Raw genomic sequence first — 27,840 nt, 5'->3', positions numbered from 1 at the left:
AAAATATTTTATCCATTTTAAACCTTTTTGAGATTTGTGTACAAGAAAATTATTGACAAGTATATCCTTTTGTTGACAAATCTTCCCTTGATTTTGTTTTACAATCCCTTTGAGAAAAATCTAAGCTCACCATTTGTGTTAACTTTTATTTCTTGCCTATAACAACCTAGATTTATATTTAGTCTTTACTCTAAGAATGGCCCACCTGACATAATGCTTTTTGTCAAACTAAATCATTTGATCTTATATTAAGCTTTAACTTGCCTTTTTTCCATCAATTCCTGGTATGCCTTGATCTCCTTTAGGTCCTCTATCCCCCTTAATAAAATAAATAGATAACTTTATTTTTCTATGCAAAGAGGCAAATTAAATAGTTCAGAATAAAGCAAGAAAACATTAGCTCACGATATCTTTTTTTTTTTTTTTTTGATTTGATTTATATGCCGCCCTTCTCCGGAGACTCAGGGCGGCTTACAATGCGCTAAGCAATATCTATGGTGATAGTAGCCATACCTTTTAACATAGTGCAAATGTGGTTTAAAATTAATACTTATTTACACACCAGAAATAAAATGTCTTCATAACTGTGTATTCAGACCACCTGCCTGTCTTGGCTTCTTGCAGCCAGTATCAGACGCAAAAGATCAATGCCATGTGTTAAGTTCCAATTAAACTGATTTATTGCTTATGCCTATGTACAGGAATCTAGTCAACTAACAGTTAGCACCACTTTGGCACTAGATAAGAGTTAGACTTCAAGATGGATTGGACTTAGATTGCTTGTGGGAACGTAGAGATGCTAGGCTGATTCCTCTTTGACTCCACCCCCAGGCTCCTTCTCCTACACAGTGCTATAAAACATATAATAATAACATAAAAACATATAAAAACAACAATGTGAAAGAATAACAACTCTAATTTACCTCTATTATAGTTCAAATTTACAATATTTTAGGAGGTCTATTGTGTAAAATAATGAATTAAAAATTCAAAAACAAATCCATCTATTAGGAGGTAGTATTAATGGAAGGATGAGCAATAGTTCATCTAAGACAAACTTTACACTAATGTTGAGGTGATAAATAGACTAAATATTCCAGACCTTCAGAGCAGGCTAGTTTCAATTATCAGGAAAGAGGAGGTGATAATATTGAAAAATACTTCCCCTAGCATCACAGTCTTATTAGAAAACTATTTAAAACTGGATAAACAAGTCAGCCTATGTGATATCACCACTTCTAGAAATATGTATATCTACAACTACTTATTTGACAATATTCTGAACTAAAAGTTGTGTTCTTGAAAACAGAAAAGAAAACATGGAATAATAACTCCTATGGGGTTTGTTTTTTTTTACTCTGAATGAGATAAAAAAGACAGGATTTTTATTATTTTGACAATCCCTTGATTTTTTTTTTAACATCCTACCCATTGTTACAAGAAGCATTTGGTTTGAACCTTAGATGCTGGAATTCCATGTAATCCAGGGAAGCCTGGAACTCCACGTTCACCCTAGAAGGGGAAAAATGTAAATCACTGTGAAGCATGTTAAGTAAATAAATAAGTATCAAAAGGCATCACTTCATAAATGAGACAAAGTTATTTACTCCACAGGACTTGCTTTCTAAATAAGAATTACACCACTGCTTTCTTCAATACGCAGCCATGAATTCTTTGGTCTGGTCAGGATGCCAAGGCATCCTTGAGCTAACATTTAGCCACTGAATCTTAGGATATGAAGAAATGATGTACAAAAACAAATGCAAAGGGCACTGCTCTGGCTAGGAAAAAGAAACTAGGGAATAATTAGCCATCAGCCAGAAGCTCCCAGCATCTTCATTTTGAAATAATTAAGAAATGAACTATCTGGAATGCACAAAACATAGAATCTATGGTGTTCTTCCTAGAACCAGCCCCCACCAACATTCTTGTTGAGAAATATCTTCTTACAACAGATACTCCACACAGAAACATTAAGAACATATTTACTATGTAGAATTACGGATAGTAAAAACATTTCATTATTTCAGAGAATTCAGTCAATATGTATCTATATGGCTTTATTCATGAAGTTAATTTAGCAGGTAATTTTATTTATGGCTTGATACTCTGCTGTTCTTTATCACTGCCAGATATGACCTTTCCCTCCTTGTTTTATATTTAACTACCAATGATTTATTTGCAAGCTCATCTTAACCTATTCCAATAAGACAACTGAATGGTATATTGCCAGTGTGTGGAACAGTAAATCTGTACCAGCACATATAAATCAGCATCTGGACAATAAATTAAAGTCCTGGTTATTCCCAACTTTTGAAACACTTCAAAATAATCTCTACCTCAAACAACTGAACATGAGCAATAGTCATCAAGTTTGTTTTGAAGAAGTAGCAAAATGTCCTTAAATGTCTGAAACTGACATTTTGCAAAACCATTATTTTGCGTAAAGACAAACCCAAACAGCTTGACCTCAAGTGACTTTAACTCAAATTTCAGTTCAGATATACATTTTGAGGTAGCTTTGATCACTAAATCACAATGGCATCTAATCTAGGTTTCTATAACTCAGTATATTCTGTAATCTTTTTGTCCTTTCTTTCCTCCACCACCCGATTTTCCATTTATTTACTTATAATAATCTATATGGCTGCCCAACTCACTCAGTGACTCCAGATGGCTTACACAGATAAAAAAATCAATATAAAAACAATAAAAAGCAATACACTCATCCTGGCAACAATAATCAAATCAACCATTACATTCTTTCTTGTCTTTTGCTTTGTCCATGTTGAAATTGGATTGGATCATAACTGTCTTAATCTCCACAATCTTTAGTAGGTATCGACAAGTATTAGAATAGAATAGAATAATGGAGTTGGAAAGGACCTTGGAGGTCTTCTAGTCCAACCTCCTGCTTAGGTAGGACTACTTCAGACAAATGGTTATCTAATCTCTTTTTAACAACTTCCAGTGTTGGAGCATTTACAACTTCTGGAGGCAAGTTGTTCCACTGATTAATTGTTCTAACTGTCAGGAAATTTCTCCTTAGTTCTAAATTGCTTCTCTCCTTGATTAGTTTCCACCCATTGCTTCTTGTCCTGCCCTCAGGTGCTCTGAAGAATAACTTGAGTCTCTCTTCTTTGTGGCAGCCCCTGAGATATTGGAACATTGCTATTATGTCTCCCCTAGTCCTTTCCATTAAACTAGACATACCCAGTTCCTGCAACCGTTCTTCTTATGTTTTAGCCTCCAGTTCCCTAATCATCTTTGTTGCTCTTCTCTGTACTCTTTCTAGAGGCTCCACATCTTTTTTACATCGTGGTGACCAAAACTGAATGCAGGTTCAATAGAGGTTAGCTTTACATTTTCACAGTGTTTTATAAATCCTAATACTTCTTTTATCTTTATCTACAGTTATTTAAATTAGTTATATATAGCATTCCAACTGTAACTGTATAGGTCTTTTATAGGAATCAAGGATTTGATTCCCTTGCAATTTTACATTAATATTTTTTATTTTTACTTCTATTTTAGAGTGCTTGTTATATTATTAGTTTTATAGTGATCCACAAGCAAAATAAACAACAATAACTAATCTTACAAGAAATGCAGATATTAAACATGTGGCCCAAATGCTTACTGCATACCTTAGAGAATTAACACTCATTAAGGGGCCACAGTGAACATTTCATTATTCATTATTACTCTTGGGCTCATTGCCAAATTCATTCTTAACCACAGCTGACTTTGATATTATAAAGAATGGAAAATCATTGCTCACTGGGAGCTTTCTGAATACTACACAGAATATAAAGTAATTTAGTCAAGATGAATTTTCACATAATTATATGAGAGTGTTGGCTATAGAGAAGCTATGACATATACAGTGTAAGTATACTATATCCCATAAAAACCATTCAATACAATTCTAAATTTTTGGATTTTTCATATGTGCAGAATGATTTCCAAACTAAGACAGAAGACTTGGATTATCACATATAAGATTATGTTATTGTGAATCTTTCAAAAATCCTGGTGTCTTATACAGTAGGATCATAAACATATGCAAAGCCTAACTTCCAAATACATTGTACTTAAACTTGCAAAAATTGCACAGGTGCACACAAATTAACCCATCTTTTGTATTTGGTTGGACATCGGACTTGTTGGGAAAATTTCAAATGTAGGAGAAAAAACAGCAAATAAAGAGCAAACCATGGCAGAAGATATCACTAAACCAAGAAGTATTCAGGAGCAATTTAAAATAAACCAAAAAAATTTGTACAGGCAATCAAATATATTTTAAATGGATAATGTATACATTAGTAAATATATTTCGAATATTTTGAGTATTATGTGATGCCGCATTTATTGATTGAAATGAATTATAGGCATTAAATTATCCTTACCTTTGCCCCATCTGTCCCAGGTTCGCCTTTCACACCTGGAAGGCCACGTGGACCCTTGTAAAAAAAATAATAATCTAGATTAGGAAACTTGTTGAATTTTATGGATTTTATTTATAATTATAATAACCATGATGTAAAATGTTGTCTCACAGAGGTTCTTAGAACAGCTTTTCCCAATCTTGGCCATGCCGGTTAAGAATTTTGCAATTCCCCCCAAAACATGAAGGCATCTAAAGAAGCATTTTCTAGTGTTGAAAAAAAAAAAAAAAGACATGGTGAGCTTACTTGAATCCCTGGTGATCCTGGAGTACCTGCTACTCCTTGATAACCCTAAGAAGAAAAACCCAAAAGTAATACTATTATGTGTTTGAGCACTTTGCTTTAAATGATTTACAACAACATTTTCATGGCTCAGCCTTGAGAGTTGTGGAACTTCTGTCAGGTGCACAGAACTGGGAATATCGCTGTGCCAATAGAACTTTGGGGGGAAAAAATACATTTCAGGCCAGCTTCTCCAGCAGAACAGCAAAGTAGTCATTAAGGATTGTTTCATTATTTTCCAAATAGATTGAAGTAGATGTATTTGAGTGGTGGCACAGTGGTTAGAATGCAGTACAGCAGGCTACTTCTGATGATTGCCAGCTACCTGCAATTTGGCAGATCAAATCTCACCAGGCTCAAGGTTGACTCAGCCTTCCATGCTTCTGAGGTGGGTAAAATGAGGACCCAGATTGTTGGGGGCAATAGCCTGACTCTGTAAATCACTTAGAGAGGGCTGTAAAAACACTGTGAAGCGGTATATAAGTCTAAATGCTATTGTTATTCCATCCATTAATTTCAGCTGACAAAGAGATTGAACCTTACACAGTTTAGCCCATTTTAAATCAGAACTACATGGAAGGCAACCTCTTGTGAGGAATTCCCACATACATTCATATCAGTGAACTTATTGGTACATTTTTCATGGATGGTTGATAGAAGAGGAACAGAAATCTGGTTCCTAATAAACAGATATGTTTATGTTCTATGTTCCTTCTGCAAGTCTAAAAGCTATTTTATAGAATAACAACATGACACATCATAGAATATACCAACTCACATATGCCCCTTTGAGCAATTCCGATTTTAAAAGTGCCACAATGATTATGTGGCTATATACGGTAAATCAGTTCTGTATCTCAGTGGAGGAAATGGGTTGAATGTCTCCTTTATCTTCATTAACAAAACCAACTATTATGAATGACATACGGTTCATTTTCACATGGAATCATAAAGTACATTCCATAAAAATTAATTCAAATTTGAAAGTTGTTGGCAATAAGTAATAAATACTAGTTAATAGCATTTTGTCCAAAAAAACAAAAAGGTCAGGAAAAGAGATGAGCTGCCAGGGAAAAAAATCCCCATAATTGCATGGCATTCAGGAAATGTAACATTTTGCTGACTGAGTTGTGGTCCAAAGACATCCAGCCAGCTTTCCTGCCTAGGGCAGGCCTAGAACTCACAGTCTCCTGGTTTCAAACTCCAACTCTTCAATACTTTACTGTATCCCAGTTTCAACTATATTGGATGACAACTAGATGGCAGCCAAGAGATTTTAAAAAATACTTTCTTGCAACCTAGTGGTCAACTGATCAACCCAGAAATAAAGGGGGGGGGAAGAAAGTTCAATTAGCCAGTGGTATAATGAGAAAGACAAAGATTTTTTTTAAAATGCAGTGTGCAGAATTACAAGAGTGTGGTCATGCCAATTGGTGAACATATTTTTGCACGGTGGATGACATTGGGCAGGGCTGGAATTTCTGCCAAAGAAACTACCAATCACAGTCCTTTATATAGTGCACATTAAAGCTGCAGTAGCCCAGGGCAAGCCCATTTTGTGTACACAGTAAAGATTTGCTGTGGGGAGACCGAGATGTAGGGTGGCATGCTTTCCTACTAGTTATTGGTTGGCAAGGGAGGTCAGCAAAGCAGCTGTGGGAATATGGCTATAGAGGAAGCTACTACCTCTACTACCATTCATCTTTACAGGTGGTCCACAGGTTACAACAGCAATTTCCATTGCTAAGTGACGTGGCTATAAAGCACAACATCACAGGACTGTGGTCCCCATTGCCATCATAAATTGTGCAGGTTGTTAGGCAGGGAAGAGCTGGGATTCCCTGGCAAGCAGGCTGGTGGATGTGCAGGTGCCATGGGGGTGGGTGGGTGTTGCTGCTGAAAGCTGCTCCAGAGCACAGGCAAGTATCTGAGTGCCACAGGGAGGTAGGGGATGGGAACCAGAGTAACTTTGGACTTCCTGCTGGCTTCCTCATTGATTTTGCTTGTGGGAACCTGGCAGGGAACAGTAAAAAATGCACAACAGTAAAATGTTCAATCATGAGACTGCCGCTTGCTGTGACATAGTAACTGTGAGCCAGGCCCTAAGTGCCCAAATTGCAAACACATGACCATAGGGACACGGTGACAGCAAGAACTCCGAGGACCAGCCGTAAATCTCCTTCATTCAGCACAATTATAACTGAATGGTTGCTTGAATGAATGGTTGTAACTCGAGGACAGAAATCTACCTATTATCTTTATTGCATATATTTGGAGACTAAATTGGGATCATTTGACAGATACCATTGTTCTTTTTAAGTCATGGTTCTTGGTTTTACTATCATATATCTTGTTCTGAATGCTTTTCCCAGTTGGGCAGCTTAAATATTATTACAATTACTCCAGCAAAATATCTTTCTATTTCAGTTATATTTATTTGTGAATTAAAGCAATGTGGTTCAGGCGATTAGCTATCAATACATTCCAAGCAATCTTCAGTAGGCATTCTAAGACTTTATTCTAAATCAACATTCTTCAGTTTCATTTTCTTGATACGTTTCATATTTGTTCATTTTCTCATAAGACCAAGGAAGATTTCAGTGGAAATTTGGATTAGGAAAGTTCTCTCATTCCATGGCAATATTTATCTTTAAAGGTTTTTTTTTTTTTGAAAAATCAAGATATTGAGAGTCAGTTTGGTCTACTGGCGAAGGCTAGAAACTAGGAGACTGATTTAGTCCCATTTTAGGCATGAAAACCAGCTGGTGACCTTGGGCCAGTCACTCTCTCACACGCCCCAGCCCACCTGACAAGGTTTTGCTGTGCAGAAATAGGAGGAACAACAAGTACTGTGTATATACACTGGCTTGATTTGTTCATAAAATAATAAAAGTGAAATATAAATAAATAGATAAGACATCCAATAACACACATTCTGATGTTCCATCTGCTACTTATGTAAGAATTCAAAATTCATTAGAAAAATAGTATATAATTCTATCCAGTTATGATTTATTTCAAAATTAAGCAAACATTCCCAATCTTTTCTGTATAAACAGTCTCAGAATTACCGCTGACTACACTTATAATCCAGCAGTTCATGTGTCCCAAGGATCATGAATGCCTGTGGAAAGTTGGGTTTGTATGCAATGAAGGAATATGGCTCTAACTCAAACTATCCATGATATTTAAAGCTTTATTAGGAGCAGCCTCTATGCCTTAATAGACCTACCCACAGAGCAAATTTTCATTAAAAGAAGCATATGTCTTTGGGATGCAAGGTTTTGTATTATTATTTTCCAGACCATTTTACTCTATAGTAATTCCCACTATGGCTAAGGAATATTCAAAGATGGTTTCATTTATAGCTCAATTACTAACTGAAAGACAACAAAACGTTCCAATGAGTTTAAGAAGTATTATATAGGACTGCCATTTAGGCAGACCAAGAGCTGCATCATGATTTTAATACTCCTTCTTAATAGCCCCCTCAATTCCTAAAATAACTTTTCAAAAAATTTCCATACTGTGAAAAATGTTCAACTTGAAAAACTGACTCATCTGAGGAAAACATGTAGAACTGCCAGATTATAAATCTACAAGAATGGTTGATTTTTTTTCTTGCATGGTCCATTATAATGTTATTTATATCATTACTAAGAAGCTTTGTCCGCAGCTAGAATAAAAGCTACAACAAGGATGTGGCTCTCTCTTCTAAAAATACTAGCAGTATAACTTCCCACTTACTATTGATAGCAAAAAGTCTTTTTTATCACTAATCCAGAGGCTATACTACATTATGGAGACTTTATGAGCAGCAAGGTATCTACCTTTACATGAAATCATGATAAATTATATTACGTTTCTGTATTTCTTATAACCAAAGTGCACATGGCATCTATTTCCTCAGGCATGAATCTGATTCTTCTAAAAGTTATAAAAAGTCTGCTCTCAGGATATATCAGAATAATAGAGTTGGAAGGGATTCTGGAGGTCTTCTAGTCCAACCCCCTGCCCAAGCAGGACATCCTATACCATTTCAGACAAATGGATATCGAAACACTTCTTAAAAACCTCTAGTGATGGCGCACCTACAAGTTCAAAGTTCAGCTTCAAAGCAAGGTGAGAACTGATTACTTCTTCTCACTGTCAGGAAATTATTTCTTATTTCTATGTTGGTTCTCTCCTTGATTAGTTTCCATCCATTGCTTCTCCTCCTGCCTTCAGCTGCTTTGGAGAATAGGTTGACCCCCCTTTTCTTTGTGGCAGCCCCTCAAATATTGGAATACTGCTATCATATCACTCCAGCCTTCTTTTCATTAGACTAGACATACCCAATTCTTGCAACCATTCTTCATGTGTCCAGGCCTTTAATCGTCTTAGTTGCTCTTCTCTGCACTCTTTCCAGAGTCTCAACATCTTTTTATATTGTAGCGACCAAAACTCGATACAATATTCCAAGTGTGGTCTTATCAAGGCATTATTACTTATTTAGTAGAGAATTCCTCCACTAAATAAAGTATATCCTTATTTGTGTTGCACCAGGAAAATACATTTCCTTCCTGACAAGGATAGAAACTGGAAAAGCAGCCCTAACACTCCTTCATTATTAAATTCATGCCCCTGTCAAGAAAAAGTTGTCCATCCTAGTTATGACTAATGAACCAGTCAACGCATCCCTGCTTGCTAGGCAAAGGAGACCCATAAGATCCCTGATGCAAAAATGTAAGAAATACATTACAGCTATAGAATCTGTTTTGATCTCCTGGATGTAAAAGCATGAACTGTCACTGTTTAATTTAAGATGCCCTTCTGGAAACAGCCAGCTAACATCTGCTAAGCACATACAGCTATACTTATGGAGCAATTTCACATAGGAAGAATTCCTCCAATAGCAAGTAAGACTCTGAACATGGAAAAACATTACATGTTAAACATTATGCCCATACAAGGCTCTTTCTCTCATGTTCATCAAAATATTCAGACATGCCATTTAGCAAAGTTGTAAAGCCCCATTCATGTTTAGGGAGAGTGCATGCAGAATTTCTAGTCTTTAGAATTTTTCCGCATTAATCTCAGAACTGTTCAAAATACAGGGAGTCCTCAACTTACAACCATCTGTTTAGCGACCATTCAAAGTTACAATGGTAGTGAAAACAGTGACGTATGCCTGTTTTTCACATTTACAATTGTTGCAGCATCCCCATGACCACATGATCAAAATGGGCATGTATTTTTTGCCGGCTGCAGTTGCACCTTTTGCAGCCTTCTGATGAGCAAAATCATTGGTAAAGCCAGATTCACTTAGCAATTGTATTACTAACATAATAATTGCAGATATTCACTTAGCAACCATGGCAAGAAAGGTTGTCAATTTGGGCAAAACCCATTTAATTGTATTTTGGGTTCAAATTGTGGTTGTAAGTCGAGGACTACTGTATACCGTCTCTACTGTGAATACTGATATGAGAAAATCTAGGCTCAGGTTGCTAGTCAATCACAGAGTTTATTGGGAATATTGACAAAGAGTTACTCTGGGGAAGATGAACTATGGGATGACATCATGTAATCTACTACAGTTCCTTGTAGTAAGCTTTGCCAACCTGTGCCCTCCTGTTGCTCTTCAGACAAGAGAGTTAAATAAAATCTGTATGAAGTACTTTCCTTTTTCTGTTGAAGAGTTCAGCATTTGGGCAAAATCATAGCTTTATAATTAACTGAAATATTCAAGTAAATCCTCCCTCATAAAAAAAACCAACCATTTTCTTAAAGATCTTGATTCTACTAGCTGTTGGTCCTCTCTGAACCTTATACTAGGATTTCTTTATTCTTGGACTCTCTCCCATTATAATCTTCAATACATGGAAATGTGTATTTTTGGTACTGCTATTCATAACAGTACAGTGTCGGCATCCAAAGGGAACCACCATAATAATTTCAACCATCTGTTCTACCTATGAGCATGGCCAAAATGTAACTAAGAAACCAAAATAAGAAAATTTGGACATCTTATAACATGGAACTCTTCAAGCAACTGGCAATATCCCTAAAATTTATAGTTTCCAGCAAGCATTTATCTCAGATTTTCCATGTAGAATTTATACAGAAACCAAATATACTCTGACCACCACAAAGAGACAACAGCCTTACAGAAATATAGAAGTATCAACAAATCAGGGGGAAAACATATTGTGAGCAAGAAAAGGGCACCCAAAATAGCATTAAAAATAATAAAGACCATACTGTTTTATTATTATTTATTAAAGGTAAAGGTAAAGGTTTCCCCTCGCATATATGTACTAGTCGTTCCTGACTCTAAAGGTTGGTGCTCATCTCCATTTCAAAGCTGAAGAGCCAGCGTTGTCCAAAGACATTCTCCATGGTCATGTGGCCGGCATGACTAAACACCAAAGGCGTACGGAACGCTGTTACCTTCCCACCAAAGGTGGACCCTATTTTTCTACTTGCGTTTTTTACGTGCTTTCGAACTGCTAGGTTGGCAGAAGCTGGGACAAGTAACGGGAGCTCATCCCATTACGCGGCACTAGGGATTTGAACCGCTGAACTGCCTTTCGATTGACAAACTCAGTGTCTTAGCTACTGAACCACCGCATCCCTTTTATTATTTATTAATTAAGACTAATTTCATTGAATATATTATAAAGAATTGAATATTCTGGAGAAAGATATGAACTTTGAAGACATTCTATTTCACTATTTCATTTGCCCTACTTTAATTGTTCGGAAAGAGATTACACTAATCTGAATTTTTAGATATCTTCTGTAATAAGCCTTAATCAAAGAGCATCCTTACTGGATTGGCACATAGAAGGTTCTGTAGTATATCTTATAATGCTATTATGCAGGTAGCATTTCTAAATTAAGTCAACATAGCATCCAAAACATTTTTATTGCAACTGCAAAAACACTTTTAGAGCAGCAAAGCTGACCATTTACAAATATAAAATAATTTCAAATTATTGTGAAAGACTTCTACACCTTCCTTTGGTAATCTGATGTTTTTGAGGGTTTTTTTATTTCACAATTTAAAAATGGCCAAGATAGTTTGAGGGCACCAAACTGAGCAAGATTTTATGTACACTGAGAGCATATGCACCAAGACAAATTCCTTGTGTGTCCAATCACACTTGGCCAATAAAAAATTCTATTCTATTCATTTTATGGGGGTGGGGGGTTTGCTACACATTAAAGTGTCTTTAATAACAGTAGAGGTAGAGGGCTACAAAACATAGAATTAACTTTGGGAAATTATACAAAAAGCAGAACTAAATTTTAAGGAAAATATTAATACTTATTTTTTGGCATACCAAACCTTTCAATGCAAAGTAGGAATCTTAATTCTTTGTATTGAAGAGTAGGTCTAGGCTGAATTATTATTTTTTTATTCACAATAACATTCTGAACCATTATCAGTTTTGCATTAAAAACTACTGAAGATGACTAAGTTTTTAGTACTCACAGGCTTACCATCTGGACCAGGTTCTCCAGGGAAGCCATGATTCCCAGGTTGTCCTGGATCACCCTAGAAATAAGACAAAGTAAAGAATAAGGTGAGACTCACAAAACATTTATCCGGTCTCTAGAAGGGATCCTTCACTGCAAACTGAAACTACCCTGCAGTGCTTACAGGATGAAGGGAAAGTTCAGTGTTTGAGTTTTTTTAGATGGGGGTTGTCCTCCCCTCATCCTAAACATTCCCTCCTCATCCTATAAAATTATAAAATGGTTGAGATTGGAGCTATTTAGGGAACTGTTTTCTTTCTCTGTTATGTGGAGTTACCTCATTTAAAGAAAATTTAAGAAAAATACAACATATTCTAATATATTCTTAAAACTAAAATTTTGGAAGTAAACCAAAGATGTTTTATGCAGAACTTGTCTTTACAATCCAGCCCTTAACTTTTCCGTGGGAAACATTTTCATCAATTGCTCTTACTTTCACAGGAGGTGGCCTTATTCTTGATATTTAAGCTGTTACAAACTTTCCTAATATGCATAATTAAATAAAAACTTTTGTAAGTATTATATTAAAACAGCATAATAGTTGGCTGAGGCCTCAGAGAGTTGGCCAGATTATTATAGTTTTTTAATATGCTGATATATATAAGACTGTAAGAACATTATAGGGGAACATTCAGCATTTAGCTGCCATGTCTTAACTGACAGTAATATGAATCAAACCCTGGGAAAGCTATAGGGAAACTTAAACATGTTAAGTAAACATTAAAATTGTGGGACTTTGCTATATTTCTAACAAATAATATAGTAATGGATCAGTTCACTAAAGAAACCTCATTTACAATGTCAGTCTTACTACATATCACAGAATCAATAATTCATTTTTTACTGCAGCAAAGCTTTTCATATGAGAACTTGTAATGTTGACATTTCACTGATTTTTCTGCAATTTAGTCTTCTAAAGGAGGATTGCTAAATTCTGAATTTACTATTTAAGCATAAATCTGTGAAGCATCTTATCTATTATTTCAACTATCTCTAGAGTGATTAATTCCATTGTAAACTCAAGTCCTACTTAGTGGCCATTAAGACTTCCATGAAGACATGGATGGTTAAAATGTGAGGAAAATGGCCAATATGAAGGGCAAAATGGTCGAAATGTGGTTTTTGAATGAAGTTCCTAGTACTGAAAAAGTTCAGTTCTTGACAACTTGATTAGCCAGTGGTGCATTAATCCACAAACACTTCTGTTATCTCAAACATATATGTAAAATACCACCTATATTAGATCCAAAGTCCACTCACTTTGGGGCCTGGAGGTCCTTGTTTTCCTGGAGGACAAATGCAAGGAGGTGGTGTAGATCCTACATCGCTAGGTCCATTCTTGCACTATTAAAGAAAAAATATTTTCAAATACCAACTCCAATATAGTTTTTACACTTGTGCCACTAAAATCACTGGCAAAACATTTTCTTTATATTCAAAAGTTCCCAGGCTTAAACTCTGGCATTGCCTAACAAAATTTAAAAGTTCAACTACCCCCTGGTGATTAGCTGCAATTCACTGTAGACTCTATTGACTGGAACAAGGTTACATAAGGTGCACCCCTGAGTGGAAGCCTCTTGGACCATAACTGCTGAAACCTGAAGGCATGGTTTCTTCTAATCTTGAGGAAGGGGGTAATTGATTTCTATACTATAAATATTAAACAGGCACATCACAATTGAAAAATGAAGACTCTCCCCAAATGTAATCCTTCCCACCTATGTAAAATATCCCCACCTACATAGTAGCCCTGTCAGCCCATTCCTGGGTCAGATGGAGAAACAGGCTGGGTTCACCTGACAAAGAATTCTGATTTGATCTGAACAAAAAAATTATCAAGAACACTAAATCATACAGACTGCCCAGGGGATGGTCTTCTCTGAGACAAACAATTCTTGCTTGCACTGTCTATAAAAATAAATCCTTTTAGCCCTCACAGTAACATCTGTATTAGGGGGGGAATGTACCCCTGCTTTCAGAATGTTTCCCATAGAAGTGCTCAAATATTATCTGTTTACTGCAAAGAACAAAGTAACAAGTTCACACTTTTTTAAATGTAAGAATTATCTATCACAGATTTTCTCCTGGGCCTGTAATTAGAGAAATTTCCACTGAATCATCCCTTATATTTTCCAAATTCTAGATATTTTCCCCTTTCATGTATACCAGTAATTGAAATAAGTCAATTACTTATTTCAATTAACTTATAACGGCCAAAAACTGAATACTTTCCAGCACTTTATTTGCCTTAAAAGTAGAATATATCCTTCTATATTGTATGTGTATTTATGTACATACGCATTTGCAAAGAATATAAATATGAATTAAATATGCATATGTATATTCTACATACATAGTATATTTCATCAATGAATGTTCCTAGTAATATAAAAATAGCTTAGTAATGAGTAATGGAAGATAGTCTGTACACCAAATAAAAATCAAGATAACATAAACATTGAAACAAACGTCAATTGAATTATTTAAAGAAGAATTCCTCAGCATGGAAGTAAAAAAATGTTTTGCAAACAGTAAAAACCCACATTTCCTTCTATCCCATATTCCAAACACACAAAACATTCCTACCTCACCTGGATAATAGTAAGTTTACTAGAAATGTGAGAGAGGAAAGGCAAATGTTACCTTACATTTGTACGAATGTGCATTGTTTGGCCTACCTCTCCATTCTGAAATGAAAAGGGGGGGAAAAAACGATGGAATTAAAACTTCTTTTAAAACCTGCACACACAAGCAAGCCTTTCTTTAGAACTGCCAAAAAACACAAAGCTAATTTCTGACCATTGTCTCTCTGGATCTCCAACAGCTCAGCAAAGAGATCTGTAAATACTCATCTTAGTCAAGGGCAATCACACACATTTTGGGAGAAAAAAAAATAATCCCTGTGGAATTTTAGACAAGTTGTCTGATGGAGAGCAGCCTAAATTCCTAGATTATTGCTTATGTTAACATAATTTTAGCACAAGCACAAACCCATTCTCAGAATCTCTTTCCTCGGCTCTTTCCCCCAGCTTTTCATTGAGAAATATCCAACAGTTCTTAGTAATCTTCTATAATACTCACAACGCCAGGTATCTCACAGGCTGTTTCACGGCTGTTTTGTTCTGGGCTGCAATAAATCCTTAGCTTTTGGACATCAAACTGTAAAGCAGAAATTAACACATTCCTTAGACAAGTATTTCTTATGGCATCTTATTAAGAGGTCTTCGTGCAGCCAAAAAGTTCATTATTATCTGGTCCTCCCCCAGAGTCAGTGACAGTGACAGAATACACTGTTGGGGTTTCAGTGGGCTTCATGGGGAGGTGATGGACATCAACTAAGATGATGTGATCCCATTCCTGGTGATCACTTCCCAAGTGCTACCCAATAATGTCAGTTTTAAGAACTGCTTTGGATAAATGGGAAGAGGAGGGAACAAATAAAAAAGTCCCACGAAAATGTCTGTTTGGTGTAATAGTTAAGACACCAGGCGAAAACATGAGAGATGATGGGTTCTAGTCCCACCTTAGGCACTAAGCCAGCTGAGTGACCGGGGACCAGTCACTCTCTCTCCACCCTTGGAAGGAAGGAACCGCTTTTGAAAAACCTTTGCCAAGAAAACTGCATGGACTTGTCTCCAAGAATCACACATGACCGAATAGAAGGAAAAAATAAACATAGAAAGCCATACATTTTTAGAAATGATGGGGTTGTACTATTTGTTTTGACCAAACAATGCTTAGTAGAAGATGCAATTTAACAGCAAATTAAAAGATGCCTTTGAAAACAGGTTGACCTGCTGGGACAAGCAGCAGCCTATTGATTGAACCTGGTTAACAATGACCAGGCTGAAAATTACTGAACAAAAACAGATCAATAAATACATTGTTAAAGAGGCCCATTCAGCAGATCTCTACATTCTACCACCTCTACCACTTTCCCAAATTCTTTGCAGAAGCACTTTAGTTAATTTTCTTCTAAGCGGATTAAAAGGGGTGCTTGTAGACTTCACCTATTTTGCTGCTGAATTTTATATGTCTAATCCCAGGAAGCTAGAAGGGCATAAATGGGGTTGAGGTCACATAGCACACAGGCCTTGAGCTGTGTTCCTCTTCACTCACAGAAGTCACTCCTAATTTCTTTAGCAAAAGTACCTGATTACTGTTAAGCCCCCCTAGACATAGTACAGTAATATTCATTCTGGATCAGAAGATCTACCAGCCCTCTGGAAAAGTTTTTGTAGATAGCAGGGTCTTAAACAGGTTAAAAAAAAAAACCAGCAGCAAATAGATACTGGTATTAACTTGAATAAAAGTGCCCTTTACTAAATCAAAGCCACCAATGAACATAACTCATTCATTGCAGAGTCTGTTAATTTTAACTGGCCTAATTTTAAGCTATGAGATCAGGTTATTATACTAATGTGCATAGATTTATCTCTGTTTCATAAAACACTGCAATCTGAACCAGTGTATACCTGCACAGTCTCTTCTTTTCCTGTATATTTTCCTATTTGAGTCACTCCACTAATATAGATTCCTGCAACAGGATGCAATGGCTTCGTTTCGGTTTCTTGATCATCTATGTACAATGTTACATCAGCTTCAGTTACTAAAAGACGAATTTGATGCCAGCCTTGATCAAACAATGTCTAGAATAGAGAATAGTAAATGTATGTATGACTCTTTGTCTGTATAGAACAGTCATTTTCCTATACCTTAACTGATTTACATCCTTTCGAGACATACACGGTCATTCATCTAACCTTGAAGCATTATCAATTGCAACAACTTAATATTATAGCCCAATATTCATGGTAAAACCACACAGAGGGACTCAAAATCTTTTTTTCCTTAATATTGGCAATCAATATATTGCAGTTGTGCCAAGTGGTGCCTATGTGGAAAAGAGAATAGGCAGACCATAACATATCCATCTTCTTTAGAAAATGTTTGTACATTGGTTTTGAAAGAGTAGCCTGCCATTCTTTGCTAAAGGCCTTCAGGGACCATAGAATGAATCTATAATAGTAATAAGGGTGAGAATTTAACACTCTCCAAATGTTACAATATTACCTCCTCAATATTCCAAGTCAGGACAAGCAATAGTGAGGGGGTGCTAGGAAATGTGATTCAATACTATCTGGAGGATGCTATCCACGCCCATTCAGAGGTCGTCTTCCAAAAAGCACCACCTTTTTATGACCTATCGCACAGAAACTTGAATCTAGGTCCTAGTCTAATATGTAAAACCAAAGTTAAACTATGTTACCAAAATGCCTGGGTAAAGGCTGCTGCATAAGCCGGGAATGAAAAGACATCTATGTCACATCAAACATGCCACCAATTACAAGTGGCACTGACCTATCTTTGTTTAGCCAATAAATAAAAGTGTTCTAAAGATGGACAATGCTCCCAACCTTGAGACAGCATTCATTTATATACTTTAGCCTCAAACCATTAAGGCTTTTAGATCAGTATGAATAGTTATGATTTGGGTCTGGAAATGGACATTTGGACAAAATAAAAGTAAATTTTGGACAAAAGTAAAATTTCCAATTCCCCTTCAAAAATAGCTGTTGCATAAATTCCAATTGAGAATTATTAATGCAATCAATACAACAGATGTTACAAATTAGCCATCTGACCATATCAAAGTGCTATTTAAAAACTACAGAAAAACATTTTCTGTAGGGTTTATATTCTTGTAAGTCGTTTGAGTCGCCATGTGCAAATAGACGGCAATATAAATTTCCTAAAATAAATAAATAGTATAGTTGTAGATTTTTCCAATTGATACATGATGTGCTCTTTACCTTTACACGGGGTGCAGTAAAAGTAACAACCTGATTGCCATTGGCTAGGTTTGTTGTAGTAAAGGATAATGTTTTCTTTTCTCCGATTACAGTAACAGCTATTTGCGGTGTTCCATCTTGGCTTAGAATCCTCCACAAATCCCATGTTTTTTTTACTTTAAATCGCTGTGTAGATACAAATACATATGATGGAGGAAGGCCTTCTGGAAATACATTGCTGAAAAACATTTTTTTCAAAAATTAAAACATGAAATAATTTTAGAATTACAAAAAAATGTATAATAAATACACACACACACACACACACACACACACACACACACACTGAAAAAGTGGCAAACTTTGATAAGAACTTTCAGCTCAGAAGAAAGAAGTACCTTGTCAATCCTGTCAAATCAATCCGGGAAGTGATTTCATAAGCTTTTACATTAGTGCTTGGAATCTGAATTCTTTTCTTCACCTTTTTTTTAACATCTAAACCTAAAAGGATATCAAATCCTTTTTCATCCCGAGATGCCACTGGAATTCTTGTTGGGCAAACTGATTCTATAAAGAATACACAGAACAAATCACTCGCAAATGAAGTAATAAAGTAGTATATAACATTTTTTTTTAATTTGATTTATATGCCGCCCTTCTCCGGAGACTCAGGGCGGCTTACAATGCGCTAAGCAATAGCCTTCATTCTTTTGTATATTTATATAAAGTCAGCTTATTGCCCCCACAACTGGGTCCTCAATTTAGCTACCTTAGAAAGGATGGAAGGCTGAGTCAACCTTGAGCCTTGGCGAGATTCGAACCTGCAGTAATTGCAGGCAGCTGTTCTTAATAACAGGGTGCTTTAGACCACTGTACTACCAAGGCTCTTTTAATAACTACCAAGGCTCTTTTAATATTTTGTGTTTAATAACATTAAACACAAAATAGGAAAACTTTTTGTCTTGCATCACAGTAAATAATTGCATTTTTTGGACTGGATGGCTGAGAAAGGACCTAAAAAATCTTTTTAAACATGAAAAGTTCATTAATGATAATCATGTTCTTATATTACTTTTTTTTTTCCTAGTGGTAAATTCTCTTGAATTCTTGATACTACTCTGCTGTGTTCAGTATCAGTGAACACTTTCAGATAGTGCACTATATATCAAAATATATCTATATTTTCACATAAGTGGCAGAGACATGTACCATAATTACTATGGAGTGGAGTGGGCATGGAGTGTGTGTACATGTGTGTGTGTAAACCAGCCATTTGATGTGAAATATTTTTCAATCTAGTCCAGCAGCTCCCCACTCTGGATTTTATTTGCATTAGTGGTGTTAAGCACAAAATTGACTTAAATTATGAGGAAGTTGCACACAATATTCTATTAGGTGTAACTTCCATAGTTTTCTGTATTGGGACAGTGAAAGGACTAAATTGAATAATCTGACATCAGCTACAGTTTGTTAAAAACTAGGGGCTTACGTTTTCCCTCCTCCCTTTTCACAGAAAGGCAAAGACATGAGCCTGGAGTTAGCACTGGTGACTAAACATTGATCTTCTTTAGATCTGAATATTACCATTGTTTGCACATTCCTTATCTGGATGTATTCCTAAATGAAGAAAGGGGAAACTTAGAGCTAGACTATTATTTTCTCTTCCTCCAACCTTAACAAACCTTTCTAACTGTAAATATCCTTTCCTTTACAGAACTTGGAAGAAGATAATCCTCTGCAGATCCCATAATGTAGATCTTCAATAAATTTAAAGGCAAGGAAATTATAATATCAGCAAGTAAGTCCACCTGCATTATATGAATTGTGGCTTGACATCTTTGCATCTCCTGAGCGTGCTTTGGGCCTGAAACTACTTTCATTCCAAAGAAGCATGACATGCTTGTTAAAATATTCAAAGTTGGCAGACTACTGTTCAAAAAATTAAAATATATTTTTTAAAAAGCACAATAATGGGCATTGAAACAGAATATTAAAGAGTTCTTAAAAAGAATGTGCCAATATTTCTTTTTACTGGTATAAATATATAACAAATGCCCATTTTAGCTTAGAGAAGGGGAAAGGAAATGGTTTCAATAGGAGAAGCAAAGGGTAGAGGTTAGAAAAATCTCATTCTGGGATATTATAAGACAGTTTCTCCCCTAAGATACAGCAACAGAATATTAAGGATTCAAAAGATCCGTTTAAAAAAAAAAAGCAAATCAAAATTGAATGATGTTCCACAGGAAAAGCTCAGAGTGCACAACAATTTGTTAGTTCTGCAGAACTATACATGTTATAGGATACAGAATTTATGCAACACTTAACAGAATATAAACTTTCACCTTGGCACAAGAGATTACATTCAGCAGAATGCAAAATCAGACCAATCAACTCTTTTCATTTCTTCCTATTGTGAACGGATCAAGGGACAATTTCTACAATCAGTTCCAATAGCCATTTATTCATATAGCCGAAACACAATGAGTAGAAGCAATCACTTGAAAGCTAGAAGTGCACATTAACTATTTCTGATGCAATCAATTTTAGTAAAGTATGTCATATCTGACAGCAATTTAAAAAATTATCCTGCAATATCAACCATCATCCAAATCCTCTAATCAAGGCAATGACAGCTAGATCAGAATATATTCAAAGAGGGATTGCCAATTCAAAGCAAGCAAGCTGATAATCAGAAGACTATGGCTACCATGGATGAGTTTCAGTATTAAGGACCAGTTCAATAACATCCAACAGCCTTCAAGGAACTTAGTAACATCATTATAGAGGTCCTTTCTATGATCTTTGAGAGATCGTGGAGGACAAGCGTAGTGATAGAAGGCCATCAAAGAGTAAATGTTCTTTCAATTTCCAAAAATATTAACTATAAACAACCAGAGATTATATGGACTGGATAGTATTAAAATTATTTATTAATTACATTTATTAAATCAATCACTTGAGAGCTAGAAGCACACATACATTATTTGTGATGCAATGAATTTTAGTCAAGTATGTCATATCTAAAAGCAATTTTTAAAATATTCTGCAATATCAACCATCATCCAAATCCTCTAATGATCTATATAATCAAATTTATATAGCTGCCTATCTCACAAACCATGACTCTGGGCAGTGTATAGCATTTGATTAACAATAAAATATATTTAATAAAGAAATAAGTGGAAATGCTTGCTATCAATATTAGATTATTAAACTGTTTGTAAACAAAGGGAAGGTATTGCTTAGCCATAACCAGCATTACTTTATCTAGAATAAGTCATATCAAACCAACCTGTTCTTTTTTAATAGCATGATCAATGTAGTTAACTGTAAGAGTATGATGGTCAAGTACATTGTGACCTTAAGGCTTTCAAAAAAGTGTGATACAGTATAAGGTACTAATAAAGAAGAAAGGAAAATATGGTTTGGACTTCACTACCATTGGATGGATAAAGAACTGATTGAATAATTGCACCTAACAATTGTACACCAACTGTTTTTCAACAAGTGAAAGTGTCATATGGTATACTGCAGTCCTCTAGTCTAGGCAATGTGCTGTTCAGTATACAATGATTTGGATGAGGGTTTAGAAAATATTTTTCAGATTTGCACTGATTTATACATATTTGCAAAAACACTGATCAGATTTGTAGAAGGCTCATAGATGGATGAAGACAGTAACATCTTATAAGCCAGAAACCATTCATGTGAGTTTCAGCATGGACAAATTGCAAAGTCCTTCATTTGATTAAAAAATAATCAAAGGCATGACTGTAGGATTGGGGTGATAATCTCAGGCAACAGTACAGGCAAAAATCATCTATGTGTCTTGGTGGAACACAAAATGAGTATAAGCCAAGAGAGTTGTGTAGCTGCAAGAAAAAGCAAATGCAGATCAACTCTATATTAAGAGAATCAAGATAAAAAGAAGATATTATATCTCTTCTGTATTGTTCAGAAAACATGCAGTACATAAGACATCTAGTAGACCTCTTAAATTGTTTGGCCCAATTACCCATTTTCCCAGACTCAAATAATGTAATTAACCCCACACTCACCCACACAAAACAAACTGTCTCTATTGAAGGCGTCATCAATGGCAATCCCAACTGAATCTTTGACTCATTACAAGCAATTATAAATAGCTCCATTATCTTCAAGATATGCCCAAATTATCCCCAGTTTAAGAGTCATTGACCTATAATATGGTGTTTAATTCTGGGCACTACAGTTTTGGAATAAAATGGAGTTTATTCCAAGGAAAGGAACCAAGACAAGGAGATTGAAAGAAAAAATTGAGGTAGAAACTCTGGATATACAGTATGTCAGCTGAAGAAGAAAAGACTGCAAGAAGACATGATAGGTGTTTTCAGAAAGCAAACAGATTTTTTTAGTGTTCTTCCAGAAGGCAAGAAACAATGACTTTACAATTGCAAGGTAGGAAATTTTATTGGAGAGCAAGAATTCCCTAACAATAAAAACTATTCAACAAAGAAGCCAATTGCTTTAGCAAGTGGTGCCCTCTCCTTCATAGCAGCTGTTTAAATAGAATCTGGATGGCCATGTCCAGTAGATGCTGGCACTGGAAAGAAGGGTGGACCAAAGCCTCTTCCAATCCTTACCTATTATGTTTTATGAACTTTCTGGAATTAGCTTGGAAAATGAGTTCTCCATCCAAGATTGGTTACGAGTTAATTACGGTTATAGATCATAGAACACAATTGCTTGAAACAAATAAAAAAACCTTAACACAGAAACAACCACATAATAAAATAAAAATGAACTGTATCCAGTTAGGAATTAATCAATTAATAAACATTTTCATTAATAAACCTCATTCTTTCTTGTAACAGTTACAATTGCACACATTTGGCAACTCTCTCAGTATTTCTAGAGACTGATCCAGAGCAAAAAGAGGGAAAAATCTCAATCTAAAAGAAACATAAACATCATTTATACTGTAATATGTAAACCAATACTAGCTGAAACTTAAATGTGAGTTCAAAGTACAATAAGACATTTTACAAACTAAATGCCACTATTATTTGTATGATATAAAGCATTTTTAATCTCAGAAGCAAAACTTTGTTTTTAGATCTAATATCTACATTAGATAAATATTTTTTAATATTTGACTTTGTTCATATAAATATTTTAAAACAATAGAATAAACAAGAAGATTTTGTTTCCATTAAATCTTCTTTTTTTTTTTTTAAAGAGAAAACTGGAAACAGTTTCTACATACAAACAGAATGGTACTAGCAAATTATATGCATGTTATTCATGGACTGTCTCTCAAGAATAAATCATAACAATAATAATTAAATACCATCTACATCCATATCACTTTGCAGAGGAATGTAAGCCATAACAAAAGAGCTGGAGGAAAGATTCTGCTCTAAATGGCTATCATCACAGCCCTCCAAGAAATACAAAATAGAACTTCACAATTACATCCTCTATGGTTTCTTAAAAGAAATAGACAGTTGTATTAGCACTATAGAATATTGTACTTAAAACTAATCACCAGGGAACCATTCTCTTAAGGAATAATACAGGAGAGAACAGAATTTACTTTGACCAAAATCTAAGTTGATCATATGGTTTCGTAACTTCCTTTAATCTTTTTTTTTAATATATACAAGAGCCAAGGTGGCGCAGTGGTTAGAGTGCAGCACTGCAGGCTACTTCAGCTGACTTCTAGCTGCAGTTCAGCAGTTCAAATCTCACTGGCTCAAGGTTGACTCAGCCTTCCATCCTTCCGAGGTGGGTAAAATGAGGAGCCAGATTGTTGGGGGCAATATGCTGATTCTGTAAACCACTTAGAGGGGGCTGTAAAGCACTATGAAGCGGTATATAAGTCTAAGTGCTATTGCTATTGCTATATGCAAGCTGCAAATACTGAGCACCAGTGGTGGGTTTCAAAAATTTCTACTACCGGTTCTGTGGGTGTGGCTTGGTGGGCGTGGCTTGGTAGAATACTGTAAAATCTCCATTCCCTCCCCAATCCAGGGGAAGGTTATTGCAAAATCCCCATTTCCTCCTGATCTGCTGGGACTTGTGAGGCAGATAACAGATGAGGGCAGGGCCAGTTAGAATTTTTACTACTGGTTCTCCGAACTACTCAAAATTTCCGCTACCGGTTCTCCAGAACTGGTCAGAACCTGCTGAAACCCACCTCTGCTGAGCACCTTTCATGTTGACTTTTACATTTTAAATTCATTTCTGTACATTTGAGATTATTTTTGCCAATAGCACTGCTCCAGAATCATTTGAAAAGATGTCAAGGGAACCCCTAAAGACTTCTAATATGCCATGTACAATTCAGAAAGGGTTTCTTTCATGAACAGAATGGAATCTCTGAGTCCCACCCAGCATGTATTGTTTTTGACAAATAAGAAAGCATAAATTTTGAATGCTAGGGATTAGGTTTAATTTCACAATGATCCAGAACAATTGCTATATCATTTAATTCACTGAGATTAGTCTCTGCAGCACCAGAAATGGATGTAGAGCCCAGAGTGAATCATATTTTGCATATCTCTACCCCAGGCTTCAGCATGCTTTCATCAGTTGGACTGTACAGCAGAAAGAACAAAAAAGAGGTATGGCATGAAAGATTATGAGAATTTTTTTCAGGTCCAGAAGCTCATCTAAGATCACAATACCTTCCCGGTCACCTTCTCAGATTAGGATAACCCATTCTTTATTGGCATTCAGTTCAGTATTTAAGATCATTCTTTTCTGAAGATTCTTTGGGAAGGAGAATGTTACACAAGGCTGACAGCACCAGTGGTGGGTTGCCCCCGGTTCAGACCAGTTTGCAAGAACCGGTAGTAAAACCGGCGGGAGGCTCCACCCACTGCCCCGGATGTCATCATTGGCGATCTGCGCATGCACAGAAGCACGATCCCATTGCAAACCGGTAGTAAAGATAAGTAGAACCCACCCCTGGACAGTACCTATTTGAGACCACTGTACCCAATACCATGCTGTTTAACTACATCTTATAATTGTGGCTTCATGCACAATTTTGTTCTTGTAGGGGTATAAGATACCTGTAATCTATAGAGCAGGATACAAATGTCTATATAACACGGACAATGTAATTTGGGAATTGCTGTTTGTTTTTTGCAAAAATCACAAACCAAGTAATGTGATTAGCTTCCATCGGGCTTAATCCCTTGACATCTCTTTTCAAAGCTACTGAAGAAGCAAAATAATTGTCAAAGGATAACTGAATACAACCATCTCTGCTTATGCCACTGAGATGCTATAGCACTGGTCCTCCAGAGAAGATATCACTATATTCCCCTTTGGGAATAACTTTGGAGGAATCAAATAAATTCCTTCCTTTGGAATTTCCTTTTATTGTAACATCCACTTTTCTCCCTCAGTCCTTCTCCTGATGAGCAGGTCAATGTTTCATGAATTTTACACACACTTGATTGGCAAATCAAAGACATAAACTTCTCTCAACATGGTAACAATCGTGACTGCTGCCTAAACAGTTAGACAAAGGTGTCAGTATATTCATGAACTGGAATAGGTATAGCAACAGGTCAGCCAATGGGGGACTGTTTGGTAACTGAAACATAGTATTTGTTGTATGGGGCCATAAGAGACAGTTTGGAGCCTGGGTGTGGCTTAACTGTTCTGTATATAAGCTTGAGGGCACTACTTCTCCCTCTTCCATTTTGTCTTCTTCATTTTGCTGCTTCCATTTGCTTGCCTCCTTTTGTTGGCCTCCATTTTGTGTTTCCATTTTGTGCTGTGTTTGTACTTACTATTTCTTTTCTCTACAACGTGGAAAAACCTACAAGGGTATTGTATATTTGCCTTATGTGTTGTTATATATATAAAGAAGTTTTGAATCCTGCTGAATTGACTGAGTGTAGCAACAAACTCTAACAAAATGTTGCCCCAAAGGTTTGATTACAAATAATACTCAACTTACAATGTTTGTTTAGTGACCATTTAAAGTTACAATGACACCCAAAAAAGTGACTTATGACTATTTTTCACGCTTATGACTTTTGCAGCATCTTCATGGTCACATGACCAAAATTCAGATGCTTGGCAACTGGCTCATATTTATGATGGTTGCAGTGTCCCAGGGTTGTGTAATCCTCCTTTGCGACCTTTTGACAAGCAAAGTCAACAGGGAAGGCGGATTCACTAAACAACTGTATTACTAATTTAATAACTACAGTGATTCACTCAACAACTGTGACAAGAAAGGTCGTAAAATGGGGCAAAACTCACTTAACAACTGTCTCACAATTTTGGGCTCAATTGTGGAGGATTACCTATACCATTAATTCATTGGTTTAAAGAATGGTGATATCTGACACAGAGCACACACTGGGTGCTCTTGATAATTACATGCCAGCTAACCCAATTTCATATTACTATGTTCAGTACATACATCACTGCAGCTGAACATGATGATTGGTTTTTTTTATCGATTTGTGATATGTCTTTATATTGTTGCTGCTGAAAAACTGAAATCAACATTTATGTCACTGAAATACCAGGTTGTTTTAGTATAACTTAAAGAGAACAATCCCTATTAGATATCTCCTGTCACCCCACCTAAGCATAATTCTTAAAACGTTATATTATCACACAACAGCACCTCATACATTTAAAAAAGAAGAATGATTAATTTTTACCTTCACAGAGTTTCTGCTTTATTACTTCCCTTATTCTGGATATTGCCATATAATCTTCAACATGAAACACATATGTGGAAGAAGGTTTGTTGGCAATTGCTTTCAGTTCATCCTCTTCAGTTTCAGAACCAACGCCAATGGCAAACAGCGTGATCTTATATCTCCTGGCTTCAGCTGCTACCTCTTTGACTTCGTCTTGGGACTTACCATCAGTTAGAACAATTGCAATTCTTGTAAGGAATCTTTCTGATTTAGCAAATAGATGGTCCATTGCAAACTGAATGGCTTTGCCTGTTCTTGTATTTCCACCCAAATACTGTACATATGACATTTCTCTGATTAGATTCTCATTGGAATCATAAAAACCCAGAGGAATTTCAAGTACAGGATAATCACTGTACTGTACTACTCCAACCTGAATAAATTTTGGTCCTATGTTAAAATTGTTTGTAATATTGAACAGCCATCTTTTGATTATTTCAAAGTTTTCTGGGCCAACGCTGTAGGAGCCATCCAAGATGAAAACTAAATCTGCTGGGGCTGTTCGGCAACCTAAAACAAACAGAGAGAAAAATCTTTTACTTGTATCTTTATCATCATAATCCAAGATAGTTAGCATCCTCTAGACTGTAAACTAGGATGGAAACCTCATCAAATATAACTGTACTTATTTCTACATAAAAAAGATATTGGGGTTGTTGTTGTCATTTTTCATCTCATGTCTAGATAAACTAAGCTACAATCTAACCAAGTTAGTTAATCACAAGTGACTAGAAGACTTAGTCATTTCAATCCCTATTGTGGATTTAGACTTAAAATGTGATAAAAATGGCAGAAACCTGTACTCTATTCTCAACTTCTTTTGCGTAGAATGGCCTCAGTTCACGGAGTTAACTTTTAAACAAACTTACAGTAAATATGGGATTAGAAGAATAACTCCGTATCAGTAAAATAAATAGAAAGGAACTTACAATTCAATATTTTTGTACTTCATATATAAGAGTATAATTTTAAATGATGTTTATGAGCTTGGTGTTTGAGGAAAAGCTCCATACTTGTCGATTTCTATAGCTATAGTCGTACTCTATGCCACACACCAGTTACAAATTGTTTTATTTT

The 27,840-nt window shown here is 35.8% G+C and overlaps 1 protein-coding gene across 1 annotated transcript in view; it reads right to left on the bottom strand.

Annotated features, from left to right (window-relative positions):
* COL21A1 (collagen type XXI alpha 1 chain) overlaps nucleotides 1-27,840 on the bottom strand; it is a 68,542-nt gene that overhangs the window by 39,708 nt on the left and 994 nt on the right. Inside the window, exons 2-13 of the mRNA XM_070954747.1 lie at nucleotides 26,722-27,273; nucleotides 18,445-18,613; nucleotides 18,068-18,284; nucleotides 16,730-16,903; nucleotides 15,336-15,413; nucleotides 14,933-14,941; nucleotides 13,515-13,598; nucleotides 12,211-12,273; nucleotides 4,695-4,739; nucleotides 4,410-4,463; nucleotides 1,459-1,512; nucleotides 265-318 (exon numbers count right to left, since the gene is read on the bottom strand). Of these exons, the coding sequence (XP_070810848.1) occupies nucleotides 265-318; nucleotides 1,459-1,512; nucleotides 4,410-4,463; nucleotides 4,695-4,739; nucleotides 12,211-12,273; nucleotides 13,515-13,598; nucleotides 14,933-14,941; nucleotides 15,336-15,413; nucleotides 16,730-16,903; nucleotides 18,068-18,284; nucleotides 18,445-18,613; nucleotides 26,722-27,273 (1,553 nt within the window). The remainder of the gene's footprint in view (nucleotides 1-264; nucleotides 319-1,458; nucleotides 1,513-4,409; nucleotides 4,464-4,694; nucleotides 4,740-12,210; nucleotides 12,274-13,514; nucleotides 13,599-14,932; nucleotides 14,942-15,335; nucleotides 15,414-16,729; nucleotides 16,904-18,067; nucleotides 18,285-18,444; nucleotides 18,614-26,721; nucleotides 27,274-27,840) is intronic.

Source organism: Pituophis catenifer, unplaced genomic scaffold, assembly GCF_029215685.1.
Source record: "Pituophis catenifer annectens isolate HBS135680 unplaced genomic scaffold, rPitCat1.0.hap2 SCAF_1, whole genome shotgun sequence".
In the NCBI taxonomy this organism is placed as follows: domain Eukaryota; kingdom Metazoa; phylum Chordata; class Lepidosauria; order Squamata; family Colubridae; genus Pituophis; species Pituophis catenifer.
Note: the sequence above shows the minus strand (reverse complement) of the source record. Positions and strands in the feature narration are given on the sequence as shown.